The following is a 16,279-nucleotide window of genomic DNA, read 5'->3' on the forward strand; positions in this document are numbered from 1 at the left end:
TCTCATTTTCCACAATCCTGGGACCATCCCGAGGAGTGCGGGCTGTGTGGCCACAGCTCCTAGGTCATCCCTTCCTCCCCGCGAGTAGCGGGGCCCTTAAAATGAGCACGGAGCTGCATGGGGGCAGTGGGGTTCATTTTTTAAAAAAACTTAATTTTTCCAGAGGAGCGCAATTACGGTCCTTCTCCTGTTGTAGAAAGAAGTGACGGCTGCGACATTCTCATTCCATCCAGGAGGTTGTGCAGCCATCAAGACTCTGGGGGAGGATCTCAGAAGCAGGCAAGTCTGTGATCCTCCCTCTACACCCTATGGTGTAGGCATGGCCTTTATGATTCATAACTAGAGTCAGATTTGTTCAATCTATGCCAGGTTATTCCTATTTAGGTGAATGGAGCTCAGTAGACTTACTGTAAACAATTGACTTTAGTGGCTGGATGCATCAAAATGTTCACATGCCTCTCCATCCATAGGAACATTTTTAGGTTAGTTTCCAGAGGTGTATAGAAAGTTGCTAATTTTATCAACTTCCATGGATAACTTCCACAAACCATTTAATACAAACTTTTGGGGCTCAAGCCAATTAGCAGACCTACCTGATAAATCTGTTGTTGGATGGTACCACTTCAGACTGCAGATGTGGGTCCTCATGCCTGAATGCTCACCACATAGTATTCCCTTTCCATAGCACATACAAAACAAGTTTTCCAGGAAGACAGTTCTAACATAGCTGTTTTGCATGTGTACGAAGTTCTTTTTGTTTTCATTGGGGAATAATTAAAAAATGAGATCCTCCGCCTATAGTGGTATGGAGTTCAGCAACAGATTAGGCTGCTAATAGGCTGCAATATTATACACACATACTTGGAAATAACCTCCCTTGAAATCTGAATATATGCATATAAGGTTGTACGTTTGGCTTCAACAAACTGTCAGCTATCTGTCCCGCAGCTTCTTGCAAAGCAAACTCAAGATCCCTCTTTATTCATCTGGAATAGCTATCGCTCCCTGATGCTTCAGAATACTGACATAGATCTACTTGAATCAGAGGCAGTAAGCCTATATGCACCAGTTGCTGGGGAACATGGGAGGGAGTGTGCTGTTGCACCATGTCCTGCTTGTGGATTCCTGGTTGACAGCTGGTTGGCCACTGTGTGAACGGAATGCTGCATTAGATGGAACCTTGGTCAGATTATGTTCACCCCTGCTTGCTACTTCACACAGCAGGTTGAAGTGTTAACTCACAATTAATGCTTCCATTGATCTTTGCAGAAATAAAGCAAAAATCCTGACATGAGAAATATCTTTCCTACTTCTAGGTAGAAAAATCACAAGCATTTTCTGTCATTAGTTCAGCTTCAGACGTATATTTAAGGCCTGAAGACAGCAATGAACTGTATTACAAATAAAAGGATGGCATGGAAGTGAAACACATTCTCCATGTGAGCACTGTCATCTATCCCAGGTTTTTCATTTACACCCACAAATATGAGGAAAAGCCCGAAGAGGCTACTCACAGACACTGATCGTTAATCAAATCCATGATCGCATTTCCACAAAGTATAAAAGAAAATGGAGGAGGCAGTGAATCTCCTTCCCATAAATGACAAATATGAATGTTTCCAAATGTGGGTTTTCCAAAGAAACGGATTTCTCAGAAACGCGGGGTGGGATTTTGATTGGCTAAAAATTTCCTCAAGGCACACTTAGGGTTATGGTAATTAAAGTAGATTTAATCCATCTTCGATGCCGTGCCGATAATACCAGCAAACTCTACGGCAGCTGCAGGTAGAGGAAGTCACTCCCATTGATGCAAACAGGAATAACAGGTCACCCAAAAGCTGGTGCTACCAAAAAAAAAAAAGGTCTTGGAAGGCTGACACATCAACTGTTGTATTATAATGCCCTGAAATATTGTGTTACGATTAGGCTGCATTCATTTATAACATTGCAAACACTTAAGTCTAGGTTTCATTTTTGCTTAAACTTTGATTTTTAACCTGTTGGTTATTTTATTATGGTTTTAATTTTTGTGAACCGCCCAGAGAGCTTCGGCTATTGGGCGGTATAAAAATGTAATAAATAAATAAATAAGTCTGAGCTCCTTGGATGCTCCGCACTTCCAAGAAGAGTTTTGTAGTAATTTTATTCTGCACCAGCGAGCGTGTTTCCAGCCAAACTAGATATACCATTGGAGATCTATTATTGGATCTCCTATCTTTTATTTGCCTAAAAGCAGCTGTGCTGGTGGTGGGGATTGGAACAAGTATATGGCAATAGGTAAGCACGGTAGCCCTTCCTCTCCCGTTATTTCTCCAATGGAAATCCCTGCTCCAAAGCCAATATTAACAACAGAAATGAAAATATAGACAGGAGCTGTCTTCCAGCCCCAACGCCATCTTTTACTGATTGATAGGGGTGTGCACATTTTTCATCTTCATTCAATTCTTCCATTTGTTTTTACTATAGAGACTAATTGTTTCATTACTGATTTATTTAATAATCATTTATTTTGTTACTCACATATGTAGTTTCCCTCTTATAAAACTTGTGTGTGTGCACGCGCTGTTGCTTTAGTTGGTAATCAAACACATTTCTGAAACATCCAAGTTCTTTATTTACAAGGCACAAGACTTTACATTATTCCAGTGCACTGTGGGGAGAAAATGGTCCATTACTTTGTGGCAACTACAATTTCCCCCCACATTCATCCTGAACAATACAATGTTTGGATAAATAACATGGCAGTACCCAGGAGTAACCACAAAAATGAGCTTCACTGCCATTGAAGAGGTAAGCCCCTGCCCCCCCCACTACCCCTAAATGGGACCCCCCATTCATATCTCTGTGAATTCATTTAAGAAAATAGAACTTTCTCATTTTGGAGTGAATGTTGACCCCCCCCTACTGAATGAGCCTGTTTTATGCTGCAATCCCATACATACATTTCCTGGGAGTAAGTCCCATTTAACTCAGTGGGGTTTACGTCTGCATAGACACACAAAGGACTGCACTTTTAAACTAACAAAAATACCATAAATTATCCATCATAAAGCCTGGCTTAAAATAAATTCCTTGTCCATTTAAATCCCTTAGCAATATTTATTTTAAGGTCTATGGTAAGGTTTTGCTACACAAAAGCCACATGGCAGCCACATCCCAAAATTGTGCTTAAACCCACCACTGAATTGTTTGTGCGGAGCAGCTCACTACAGTATGTGCTTGGTCCAATCTTCTCACAGTATCAAGTGCTCAAGTTCTGGGCAGAATGGAGAAAATCTGACTGCTTAAAACAAACGGCTTCCCATATGAAAACAGCTACCACGCAGAGCAATTTAAAGTAGCCTCCATGTGGTACTCACAGGGCTGTTGTGGGGTTTACTGCCATGTTTCTGGTTTAGACATTCAAAACAGGCTATAAAAAGGCTGTTAAATACATTTACTGCGATGTCCACAAATTACATATTTCAAAACACCCATTTTAGTAATTTGCCAGATAATGCTCCATTATGTATTTACTCTTTTGAGGTCAGAACTAGCCATTTGTAGGCAATGTTTTGAGTGGTGGTGATTTACAAGCATGAGATGCTGTTACTTCATGAATTTTTTAGAATAAATACTCATGATTTGAAACCTGAGTCAGATAGGGAAAACCACAAAATAGGTATAATGCATATCTTCTACCTGAAGAGTTGGTGGAAACAGCAATTTAAGGGCAAGCTTCTCTAGATGAATACCATTAGCTTTAGTGAGAGCAATCTGTAGTAAGTGGTATGTGGATTGCATCTAATGGGGCTTAATATATTAAATCTAAATAAACCTGTTCAGATCTTGCTGCGTCTATTCTTTTGTTTCCCCGGTGCCAGTTCCTGAACCAAGCATGACAAATACGCAATCATTTTCCAAGCGAGGACAAGAGCAAACTGGAGGGAATGCTTTGTTTCATACTTTTGTAATCTTGGGAACTTCTACAGTGGATCCTTTCCTTATCAGCCATGCTGTCTCAAAAAACCAGAGGTTTATTTAATTATTGCCAAGCACTCAAACCCCATTGCAATGTAGTAACTGGATTGTACTGACAAGGCTCATAACACCTAGGAAGGCTAATTCTTAAGCTACTGTTAACCAATTAATACTAGTTCTTATGTTAAAACCTTCAAAATTAACAGCTTAACCTTTCTTAAGCTTTAATTTTTAATAAACTTCATTTTTAAGTCCTTCTCTCTGCTTTCCGAATTACTCTAGTACTCAGGTGCCCACTTTCAAGTGGCATGCAGCATCTTAGAGTTAAAAGTTTCCTTACGTATTAGACAGTAAACATGTTAATATAAGTTAGATGTTTGATACTTGACCTCAAGATACCCACCACCGCCATGACTTTGATAGTCTGACTCAGAGTTTGCTTGCAGCTCTGGAAAGCTATCAGAATGAAATGTTAAATAATGGGGCAGTTCTATAGTTATACTCTTATTTGCATAAATAACTTCATCACGTTCCAATTATTCATGTTTCTATCGGGGTGATTCATTCAAATTAGTAAATTAATGAATGAATACAAGTTAGGCAGCTGGAACAGATATAATACCAGTCAAGTCTAAAATCAAAGTTGTATGTTTCAGGTGATTATCCCTAAGCAGCAAAGTGTCCTTTTATTCCCAGAAAGGTCTTTAATCTTATGTCAGGCAGCATTTTGGAACAATAAATTAGAAAATATCCAGTCTGTTGCTTTTAAAAAATACTGATATCCAAGATAAAATGCATTGATACAGTAAGTAAAGTTGTGTTCTGCAGCTCAAATTTTGCAACTTATGAGGTAGCCAAGGAACAGATGTGGATTCCTCTAAGAAGTTTAAATGAGCCTAGTTACAACTCTTGAGGAAGCTCTATCAGGAATTCTGAAGACTCCCGCACCAACAAATAGAAAAAGCTGGAGGAAGAAGTAGAATAGGAGCTGCTGCCTGCCTTTCTCTATGGGAGAGGACCTTCCCGGTGGCTGCTCCAGTGCTCTGGAACTCTCGTCCCGGGGAAGCTAGGCTGGCTCCCTCCTTGATGGGCTTTCAGAAGCAGGCTAAAACTTGTTTGTTCCAGCAGGCCTTTGGAAAATAATCTGGCCCTCCATCTATGTTAATGTCTTATAATTTTGTTGTGTGTTTTAAACATTTATGGTTTTGTTTCCTCCCCCCGCAATGTATGTTTTAAACTTTGTAAGGCTGCCTTGGGCAAAAGGCAGGATACAAATAAATATAATAATAATAATAATGGCAATTTATTCTTCCCTCTCTTCTAATTTTCACTAGTTTGAAAGGAGTGGGGGGGGGAATTAGCAACTAAAGGAGAGGAGATACACAGAGCTCAGAAACTCTTTCTTCATTAAGTGTGTGATATCAATTCCCTCCAGCTTTCTCTAGAAGTTTCACAGGCAGCACTCTGATATGATAGGGTGCTATCAAATGGTAAGCATAAGGTGCAGCCAGCCTCTGTATAGCTAAGATTTAATGTAAGTGGTTAAAATTGTTATGTTCTGCTTAATAGCTTTTTTGTTAACGCAAACCCACACAAGAGTCAATATTATTCCAACAGTGCAATCCTATACTTTTTTTTTTTACTTAGAAGTATATCCCATGCAGTTCAAAGGGACTTACTCCCTCGTGAGTGGGTAAAGGATTGCAGCCTAAAAGTGTTACATTTCCTTGTCTAAACTTACGCCCAATCTATCAGCATGAAATACTTTGTGGAATTCAAGAAACGTGCAGGAGTCAGGACTAAGGAATAGCTTGCTCTAGCAACCACCAACATACATACATGACTAGCTTAAAAGAAGCCTGGCTTCACAGATCAACATCTGAGTCACTATCTTCAGCCTTTTGTGGCAGCCTTTTAATGCCAATAATTAGGTCAATACTAAGGAGTGTAGCTGCACACTGAAGAACAGAAACCAATAATTGGTACTTACAAGACACAGATTCTAGACCTTTTTGATTTGGCTGAAGCTGTTGATTATTTCTGAGGGCGTTGGTAACTTTGAGATAGAGCTGAGGAAAAGCATTCCTTCCCTGTGCCCTACAGAGGGTTTTTGGAACATTTAGCAACACATCAGCAATTAGAGTACAAACAATTGACATGTTTGGTGATTGGCACTGTTTTGCATAGTAAGACAGATAATAATGTAATAGGATCTCAAAAATCCCGCCTACTGGCACAACTGATCCTGCCTTTATGTAAAAGTTGGAATTACTCTGAATACTGCTTTTATTCAATTGTACCAGGCCAGGCTGTGGCGCTTCCCTTTTCTCACCGATTTGTAGCTGCGCAGGTATATTTATGGAACTAGTGCTTTCCTCAAGCTGATTATCTTCAAGCAACTCATATTCAGCTATTTTCAACATTTCTTTCTGGTACTTGTATTCCTGAGATCGATTTAGTGGGTTTACAAAAGCTTTTTCACTTTCATGTAGTACTGAGCACATGGCATCATGCTGCAAAACAAGATTGGGCATGGGAATGCCATAGGATTTATGCAGATCCACAGATGAACATGCTAACTCTTTGCCTTCCACTGGAGTAGATGCTACACAAAGCTTTTCAGATTTAAACCCACAAGGACTCAGCTGCTTGGTACTAGCCTGAACGTTACTACAACCAGCATGATCCTCCACAAAACACTGCTGCACAGCTGAACTACTACCCCCAGCTTCTGAAAGACTTTGACTTTCAGATTTTGATTTACAATGCTTAGTCAGATGAAGGGCTGTCAGCATTTGTTGTAGCATTTTGAATGCTCCATGAAAAGCACAAGCATGTTGCTCAGTAACCGCAAGCACTGGTCCACAGAAAATCACACAGTGGAGCTGAAGGGCACAAGTCCTTGCAAAGCCAATGTGAACAAATCTTTTGGCACCAAGCTGTAACGGCTGGCAAAATTTCGCAACAGCCGTTTTGGTGATTTCATTGCCAGTATTGTCCAAAGATGGCCTAAAAGGTGGTATTTCAGTGATCCTGCAAATAAGAGAGATTTCCTCTGGTGACAGACACTCTACAATAGATATGCCACTATTCTTTGCACAGTAATGAACACTTTCCTGTTGTTTTACACTCGACAATAATACCTTTATGTTATTATTCTGCATGTGCTTAATAAGAGCTTCTGTTCTTTCTGCAATCCAGATTTCAGATGCCTTATACTGACTTTCCGCCATTAATGCAACTTCTACACCCAACTCAGAAAGAGAACCATGGATAGATTCTGTTATAATTAGAACTCTTTGGTCACCATCTGTAGGACAGTATATAGTAAAGTCTCTGTGAAGGACAAGCCCATCTAAGATCCTTGAATTTGAAACAGGAAGGCCTGTCACACTAGTATGCAACTCAGCAAAATATTCATCTACCAAACATAGTACTTCACTCCTATTTTTGTTAGCTGTAACTTTGAAGAAGAAATTATAGGTCAGTTGGGAAAGAAACTTTTGTCTGTTATTTCCTACTTTCCCACAAAAATAAGCTTCCAATACCAAGCCCATCGTGGTCCTACTTATTTCAGCATCAGGAACAGAAAAGACTGACAGGAAATGCTTTTCAAGGTCCTGCGTCAATATGGGGTCCAGGACATCTGCTTGAATCATCATAAGAAATTGGGAAACTTGCTTCAATCTGTAAGAGGTTTCTTTATGTTTCTCTCTTCCTTGGATATTCTCACAAAAGGGAACACAATCTCCTTTACCAAGTTTTTGAAGTTCTTGAAGTAAAGAGGAGAGTAGGACGATGAATGTTTTAGCACCATCTCCAATCGAATTGCAGTGTGTGGAAATGCAAGCTATCATCATTCTGTTAAAAATCAAAGAGTAAAAAAAAACACCACTTACAAAATAGTTTATTTAAAATATTTAATTCCCACAAAGGTATAACAGAAAAAGCAGTTCCGTGGAAGATGGAAACTAACAAGGAAGAAGTTCAAAAAGGAGGAGGCACGGGCGAGTTTGGTGGTGGGGGCGGTCGTAAGGATGGAACAAAAGCTGAACAGCACAGAGCAGACAGAGGAAGACTGCAGAAAGAAAGGGGAAGAGATGAGGAGGGGAAAGAAGGATGGCTCTCTCTTTGCTCTGTTCTCTCTCCATGTGATGGACACTTGTGACTCCCCCCTCACCCAACTCCAACACATAAAGACAAATAGAGGAAGATACAAGCACAGCAGGCTAGAGAATCCAACATTAGTACTATCTCTGTGTGTTACAATACAAAGTGCAAGAGGCACCATACCATGCCACCCGCCAACACGCAAACAAGCCCAAGATCTGACATACATTTGGGGTACCTGGAAAACATGCTCTGGCCTAGGCAATAAACACATTTCTTCTCTTTTTTCCTCCCCATTCATCTTATTCTGTCCTTTCACCCATTTCTCTCTTCCCTTCACTTTCCGTCCCTAATGAAAATGGGGGGGAGGGGGGAGCACAGCATACAGGGAGGGAAGGGTTAACGCTTCCTTCCTCAACTGCCCTCCCCATAGAAGGCATCTCTGCATTGCAATTAGCTGAGGGAAAAAAAACCTCCCATTAGCTCCAATGGAAGCTTTTTTCCTAAACTTACTTTTCATGCCTGGCAGAGGTTGGTGGTGTTCGATCATGTGGGGATCCTCTTGAAAATTGTCCCCTGCTTGGCAACTAAGATTAGGGGGCAAAGCCTTCCATTGGCACCAATGGACACTCAGGGTTCTAGGGAATAGATCCACAGCCCCGGGAAATAGATTTAGGATTAGGGCCTCGTAGGCTCAGACCTAGTAACTTCTCTGCATTCTTCCTACATTATGTGATTAATGGAATTTCCTACCACAATATATGGTGATAGCCACTAGCCTAGATAGCTTTAAAAAGGTAATTAGAATCATAGAATAGCCAAGTTGGAAGGGGCCTATAAGGCCATCAAGTCCAACCCCCTGCTCAATGCAGGAATCCACCCTAAAGCATCCCTGACAGATGGTTGTCCAGCTGCCTCTTGAAGGCCTCTAGTGTGGGAGAGCCCACAACCTCCCTAGATAATTGATTCCATTGTCGTACTGCTCTAACAGTCAGGAAGTTTTCCCTGATGTCCAGCTGGAATCTGGCTTCCTTTAACTTGAGGGCGTTATTCCATGTCCTGCACTCTGGGGGGGATCGAGAAGAGATCCTGGCCCTCCTCTGTGTGACAACCTTTTAAGTATTTGAAGAGTGTTAGACAACACTATTCCCCCTTCTGAAAAGGTCTTCATTTTATATGATGTTTATGGTTTCCTGGTGGCAATGCTGTAAATGTTTTTTCTTTCTTTCTAACATGAGGCCCCTCATAATGTGAGGCTCTAAGCTGTAGCTTGTATGTAAATCTGGTCCTGCCGACACATCTGGATTCCTCCAGGTTGGGAGAAGCTTTGATAGAACACTAGTTTCAACAGCTGGAGGGGGTTCTTTCCCTCATGCCTTGGTTTGGGACTCTCCAGAGGCCTCAGGTTAGTCACTATTTAAGGTGCTGAATAAGATGGACCACTGCTCGGTCTGATCGTCTTATTGACCATTAATCTGTCTAACCCTTTTGCAAAGCCAGTGCCTACCAGCACATCTTGCAATAGCTAGTTTCATAAGTTAGTTATACGTCATACGAAATAATCCTCTCCTGGTGTATGCTACATGCTTCAGGGCTGCACAGCATTTCAGACCTTCCCCAATTCTTGCACTTCTGAACCCTCCCGGGAGACATCTTTCTTGGTTTCTGCCACACACTGTTCCTCCAAAGAGCCTCCATTGCTACCTCAGCCTCTCCTCACACATGTGAAGGGTAGGCATGGTCCGGCAGGGGTCCACTGACAAGAGCCCCCTGGACCCTCTCTTCCTCTTCACTATTGGAACCTGCTTGTTCACCCGATTCTCATTCAGGCCCAGACAATGGTCGTAGTGAGGAGGAGCAGTAGTAGATGCCATGACCCTGTTGAGACAACATGCTAAGCCACAGGGAGTTAAGCATTTTGAACTAAACACCATGGCTTAGCGCAGAGCTTTCCAAACTGTGTGTCGCGACATGTTAGTGTGTCGGCTGTAGTGTGTAGATGTGTCACGCGAACGTAACGAGAAACCTCTGAGTCTATGTGAAATAAGCAATACCTACTTGCATGCATTTTTACGCAGCAAAGGTGCCGATTAGTACGGTGCACTAGTATATTCCCCTTCCGTCGCATCCGTGTATGCACACCATGGTCGAGGGATCATACAGGTACTACGCATGCGCAGTATGCATAATCGGGTTGAAACAGCTGATTCCGCATCACTTCCGGTGACGCGGCTGCATCTGAAGTGACACATTCAAGAAATTCCATGGGTCCAGTTTTTTTGATAGAACACCGTCTCAACCGCCGCTTGATCGCAGCTCAACAAAATTGGTTCAATGTGAAAAGTCTTGGAAATGTATGTTATTATCTTGCAAATCATATATTTTTAAAAATATAAATGAAAGGTTTTCATGAGATATGTTGTGTCCCCATACATTTCGTTATTACAATTTATGTATATGTCCGTATCTCTTATAAGGGGTTACTTTAACCTCCTGTTTGCTAGTAAAACTGAATTACTGTGTCGCGGAATGATGCATGTCTAAAAAGTGCGTCACCAACATGAAAAGTTTGGAAAGCTATGGTTTAGTGTGTTGTGTGAACCATTCCTAACCTTGGGTGCTACATAACTATGGTTTAAACACGCTTTCTACCCTTTTGCTGCAAAAGGGTTAGCACCCTACCATGGCTTAGTGTGTTGCTTGCCACTGCTTGCCAAGTAACCAAGTGGCAGAGATGATAATATATTTTATAGTATTTTTATATTTGATGCTGTTCCCCGCCTTGATCCTAAGGGAGAGGCGGGTAAAAAAATATATGTTATAAAAGAGAAAGAGGTGCAACTGCGGCTAGTGAGGAGTGGAGTCCCTGAGAAGGCCTACTACTGAGCTTTATCTTGCCCAAGGCCCCCCAGAAACCTGGAGCCGGCCCTGCCCGCACCCCCCCCCCAGGTGCTGAGGTAACGAAACTGGCTCCCCAGGAAGACAGAAAAAGGGGGGGTGGCCGTGGTTACCTGGCTGTTGGCGAGCCCACGTTCAAGGCCTCCAGTACGCACAGCCCATCCCGAGATAACAGCACCTCCCCCGTGGGTCGGGTGAGCAGGACTTGCCCTCCTTGAGGCCCCAGAGAGCCGCGCACGACGGCCGCGAGCGCCGAGGCCTCCTGCACCAGCCGCCCCAGATCCAGCCGCGCCGCGGTCGCCATAGCAACGGCGCTCGGGCAGGATGCGTAGGTAGGCGGCGGCCTCCAGCGCTATAAAGGCACCCCGTCCTCCCGCCCATCAACACCTACCAGTCCTATGATTGGTGAAGCTTTGAGCCGAATTAGCGGAGGTGATTGGTAGGGCGTCGCGGCCCCGCCCCTTTATGGTATTTTAAAAAAAAACGTCTTCGTTATCTGTTGCGTTTATTCGCCGCCGACGGGCTTTTCGCTGCTTTTATGTCATTGTTTAAGACTTAAAAGGGGAAGGGTGTGGCGATTGGTTGGATTAAAGGCTCAGCAGTGCGCCTGTCAATCTTTCTCCCTGACCTCGAAGGTTCTTGCCTCAGGGGTGGTGGGGATAAGCCTTGCCTTGCAATAAGTCCCGCTTTACTCCGTCAACAGACCTTTCCCGCTTGGATTTCTGAGGCACCTTCTGGTCCCCTCAGCTTTGCCATCGCGGTACCAGTCTAAGGGCGGTAACCACACTCTCCCAGCACGCAATATGCCCCCTCACTGGAATCTCTTCGCGATGGCCGTTGAAGCCCTCATTCTCTTTCCCCGTCGCAACCACTGCCTTCCCTCTGCCCGTCACGCAGACCTGGTACTCCCCCCCCCATTCCTATCCATTGGCCGTGCTGGCTGGGGCTGATGGGAGTTGAAGTCCAAAACACCTGACGGGAAGGTTGGTAGTCGGCCCTAAACGACTATGCGCTCCTTTTCGTTTCCATGGCAACACGAGCCCATTTCCCCCCTCCCCTCTCTCAGGCAGTGACGCGGCGGCCAGTTGCCTGTCAAAAACTCCACATCTCTCGCGGCCTACGTCACATCGCACTAGGCTCCCGCGGGACGTAAAACCCGCCCTTCTCTCTTCTCCATTGGCCTTCGTGCCATAGGACCATCTGAGCATAGCGCGGCGGATTGGCCAGGAGGGGCTAGGCTACGAAGCGCGTGGCGCCGGCAGGTGTTAGTGGGGACTGGATCATTAGCATAAACCCCGCCCACTTCTCATATGGCCTCCACGCTCTGCCTTTTCTCCTGCTGGAACGAGAGCATCTAGCATCGCCGAGCATTTTTCCCACAGTGAGTGCAGGCGGCAATTGGCCCAAACCCTGTGAAGGGGGCGGCTGAGAAAGGACACCTACGGAGAGAGAACCAGTTCGCTGAGGCGGAGGACGAGGAGCGCTAAGGTCTCTTGCTCAGAGAAACGGGGGCTGAGGGGAGCACCTATGGGACACAGCCGCAGCATCATGGGATCTCAAGAGCGCTAAATTAGCCTTTTTCTTCAGGAAAATCCTGTTACTGTGTTGCTTTTCTAGATATATACAAGAAAATATTTAAATATCCTGCCAGACTTTATGTATGATGTATTTCTATCTACCTATTGAACATAAGGAGAGCCCTGCTAGAGCAGACTAAAGGTTTATCTATTTTGGTTTCCCAAAGAGACAGATGTCTCTGGGAAGCCCATAAGCAGGACATGAGGGCAATTGCTGACTCTAGTTTAGTAATTTCGTTTTTGTGTTTGTTTTCAGGTACTGGGAGCCTTATGAAGAGAACGGGAAGAAGCGGCATGACCGAAAGCTACATTTCTGATGTCGTGGTTGGATTTTGACATTTCAGGCTGTGCCTACTGTTGCTGAGAAGAGAAGAGTACTAAAATGTGTTGAACAAATGGAAATAAATGGTATCATTTCCAGGGATATTCATTGACCATCGGCTATTTTTTTTCCTTGTGCCTAAGCTGAGAAACTGCTTTTAGTGACCACCGAGAGCATCAGAGTAAATACTTTGCAGTTTGAAGAGTGCTTCGGCTTTGTATGATTTTTTTCTATTCTCCTCTTGTTTGAAAATGAGGGTTTTTGTAATTTCTTAAAGCAGGAAAGCTACTGTTCGGAAGTTCAAAATCACGCTTGTAAAAGGAAACTCAACAGTGACCTGAGACAACCCACCCTCTCTGCACAATGTGGACTTTTCTGGGCATCGCCTCTTTCATCTACGTCTATAAAAAATGTGGAGATCTCTTGAGTTATGCCAACAAGGAGGTGCTGATCTCCATGGTGGTGTTCTTCTCTCTTGGTTTGCTGCTTTCCCATCGGTACCGGTCATGGGGGCTCAAACGACAGAAGCACAGGCAACCTCATTGCGGAATGCTCTCCAATTTCCTTGCTTCTGTGCCACTCATTGGTTTTTTCTGGACTAAATCCCGTACTGGTTCTCCAGAGGTATTACAGCCTAAATCCAGAAAGGTATGTTGGATATTAGTGTGACAAACCAGAACTGAATTCCCTTTCTGATATTTTAAAATAGTCATCTTGCTTCCTTCAGAAAGATTTGTTTCTAATATTTGGGACTATTGGGGTGTGTGTGTGAGAAATACCCATAAAAAGTCCTAGTGCAAATTTGTGTTCTTGAAGTATTCCCATGCATTTTGGTGGAAAGTTATTTAAAACAGCATCCCTCAAATTGGGAGAGAGGAGCTGGACTTTGAATTTTTGGAAAAAATCCAAATCATTTTCTGATACGTATTCACTACAGGTGAGAAAACTGAGCTGTGTTGCTTGGCAGCAAATAATTGAAAAATAGCCTATTGAAATTATAGAACATTTGTTCCCCTGTTATGCACGCATGCACCCTCCATATACACAAGCAGTCTCTCTTCCCACCCTAAACCACTCCCATTCTCTCTCTCTCTCTCTCTCTCTCACACACACACACACAGAAGTAGACACCCCATGTACCCTCCATGCACGTGTATATATGCCCCCTTCTCCTTTTCACTGTGAGGGCATGAAAACTCACATCCATTCTCTCAGGACCCCTTCAGAATCTCTCCTCTCTAGATAACACTGAAAACCCTTCCCTTGACTTCACATATATGCACCCCCATTCAGTCAGCCCCTCTGGCTGCTCCCAACTGGCTCCACCAATCCTAGCCCCTGCAGGTTTCTCCAATTCTCCTGCTGGCTTAACACTGTCCTTCCTAGACCCCAGGATATGATGGGCATATCCTGGAACAGGTGAAGAATTTCTCTTACCTGGGGCTGTTATTCCATCATACCCTGTCCTGGAGTGCCCATAGATCAGCCACCCTTAATAAAGCTTCAGTCAGTTCTGCTGCAATAACACGTTTTTTCTTTACTAAAGGGGGAATGTTTATACCGTTTGCCATCAACGTGTTTAATGCCAAGTCTGCAGCCCAGCTTTTATATGCCTCCAACATCTTGATAGGGGGATTAACATCTGAGATAGATAGGCTACAGACAAGATTTTTGAGGACCCTTCTTCAGCTCCCAAAGTGTGTCCCTAATTCTGTACTTTTGTACTCTTTCGCTTAGGGCCTGGTGGTCTGCCTTAAAATTTTGGATGGAAGTTAGTCTTTTGGGGAGGGGTTCAGGTCTGCTTCCGTGTCTGGCTCAGGGCAACTATGTGAACAGCTGGTCCAAGCTTCTTGCCAGGAAGGCAGCTTCAATTGGTCTCTCCTCTTCCTTCCTTCTTAATCTGGGCTTGAATTTTGCCCAAAGACTGTGGGACATAGCCTTCTGAGACTTATGCTCTTATGTTTCTTGCTCTCCCAGTTCATTGCACGTTCATTATGTTGGGACTCTTCAGCTCTTCAGAGTATTTAAAGAACCTGTCAAGGGCTAAATATCATATTGCTTTCTCCAAGGCCAGATGCAATGTTTATTCTATTGAATTACTTCGGGGCAGATATGCTGGTGTCCATTATCAGGAATGACACTGCCCCTGTAGGAATATGGAAGTGGAGACGATGGAGCATATCCTTCTGTCCTGTAGCTTTTATAATCAGGCCTGTCATCTTATGATCATCCCATTGTTGAGTAAACTGTCCAGAAGTTCAGACAAATTTTATGTTAAGTTTCTGTTGGAAGATAAGTCCTCAAAAGTAACTTTGGCTGTTGCTAAATTTCTTACAGTGGCGGCCAGGATTAGAGCTCTCTGTGTATTAGACGAAAGTTGACAATAGCTCTAACTGTCTGATGTTTCATGTTTGATTCTTGTTTTTTCATGGATCTATGGATCGCAGTAAAGATGTATGGTATGGTTTACCCCACTTCTCTTTCCATGTGGGCTAAGAAGGCAGCTTATAACAATTAAAGTTTAATTAATACCCAGTACTACATTAGAAACAGTTGAAAGCCAGTCAGGAGCAAATGTTTTTAAAAGCCCTAAATGAAGCTTCTTTAAAACTGTAGAGTAACAATCAGTGCAGTGGAAAACAAAATAAACCATTAAAAGTATTCTCCTAAAGCCTTGGCCAGCTTTCAGAAAACTAGCAGAGAGACAGCCCTTTAGAGTTGTAGAACAGGATTCCCTAATTCAGTACCACTACTTCAATTGCTTGTTTTTGTTTTCAGGTCTAGTCATAGTAGATGCCAACCTCACTTCAAACAAGGTCAAGTGTTTGCCTGTGAAAAGACTTGCTGGAGTCAAATTGGGCTATAATAGTAGATTGCCCAAGGCATGTCTTTTGAAAGGTGTCTATTAGTATTGGACAGTCCATTTAGTACAGAGTTGGGTGACCACTTTCAGCCCAAGGGCTGAAATCAGTTTTGGAAAAGCTCTCAGGGGTTGCTTTCCAGTGCTGGGCAGAACCAAAGACTAAGGGGGGGCGTGGCTGAAGGCAAAAGGGGATGGGCCTATATGATACCAGTATGTTGTAGCTTAAAGCTCTTGCTGCCAGTAACTACACCAATAACTACACCAGTCTTAGGGTTGGTGCACGTTTCACACTTTTTCTGGGTATGTTAGGGAACGAGATTGCTTTGGATCCACAGCCACTCCTGACTGTTCAAATAGGAGATAAAAGTGACATTGAGTGGATGGATAGTTGGGGGGGGGGGGGGAAATAATGGCAAAGGAGAATTTAATGGGTAGGTCTGCAGATGGAGCAGAATGAGATGGTACGGTGAAATCTATCAGTTCAGGCTGCAAATGTTTTAAATGCTTCCCAATGTTAAAAAAAATAATATCTCGAAGTAAAGGAGCTAG

At 43.3% G+C, this 16,279-nt stretch overlaps 2 protein-coding genes across 3 annotated transcripts in view; one reads left to right on the forward strand and one right to left on the reverse strand.

Annotated features, from left to right (window-relative positions):
- Window positions 1-2,846: 2,846 nt before the first annotated feature.
- On the reverse strand, window positions 2,847-11,279 carry BBS10 (Bardet-Biedl syndrome 10). 2 transcript variants are annotated; one of them, XM_063131131.1, is made up of 2 exons: window positions 11,082-11,279; window positions 2,847-7,821 (listed from the first exon to the last, which is right to left on the reverse strand). In XM_063131131.1, exons 1-2 carry the CDS (start codon window positions 11,270-11,272, stop codon window positions 5,826-5,828), a joined length of 2,187 nt encoding a protein of 728 aa, XP_062987201.1. In that variant the 5' UTR covers window positions 11,273-11,279; the 3' UTR covers window positions 2,847-5,825. The 2 variants fall into 2 exon arrangements, with proteins under 2 accessions (XP_062987201.1, XP_062987202.1); XM_063131132.1 differs by lacking the exon at window positions 11,082-11,279 and adding an exon at window positions 10,129-10,184.
- Window positions 11,280-13,113: 1,834 nt separating this feature from the next.
- Window positions 13,114-16,279, forward strand: part of SQLE (squalene epoxidase) — a 34,899-nt gene continuing 31,733 nt past the window's right edge. Inside the window, exon 1 of the mRNA XM_063131134.1 lies at window positions 13,114-13,515. Coding sequence (XP_062987204.1) covers window positions 13,231-13,515 — 285 coding nt within the window. The 5' untranslated portion in view covers window positions 13,114-13,230. The remainder of the gene's footprint in view (window positions 13,516-16,279) is intronic.

Source organism: Elgaria multicarinata, chromosome 7, assembly GCF_023053635.1.
Source record: "Elgaria multicarinata webbii isolate HBS135686 ecotype San Diego chromosome 7, rElgMul1.1.pri, whole genome shotgun sequence".
In the NCBI taxonomy this organism is placed as follows: Eukaryota; Metazoa; Chordata; class Lepidosauria; order Squamata; family Anguidae; genus Elgaria; species Elgaria multicarinata.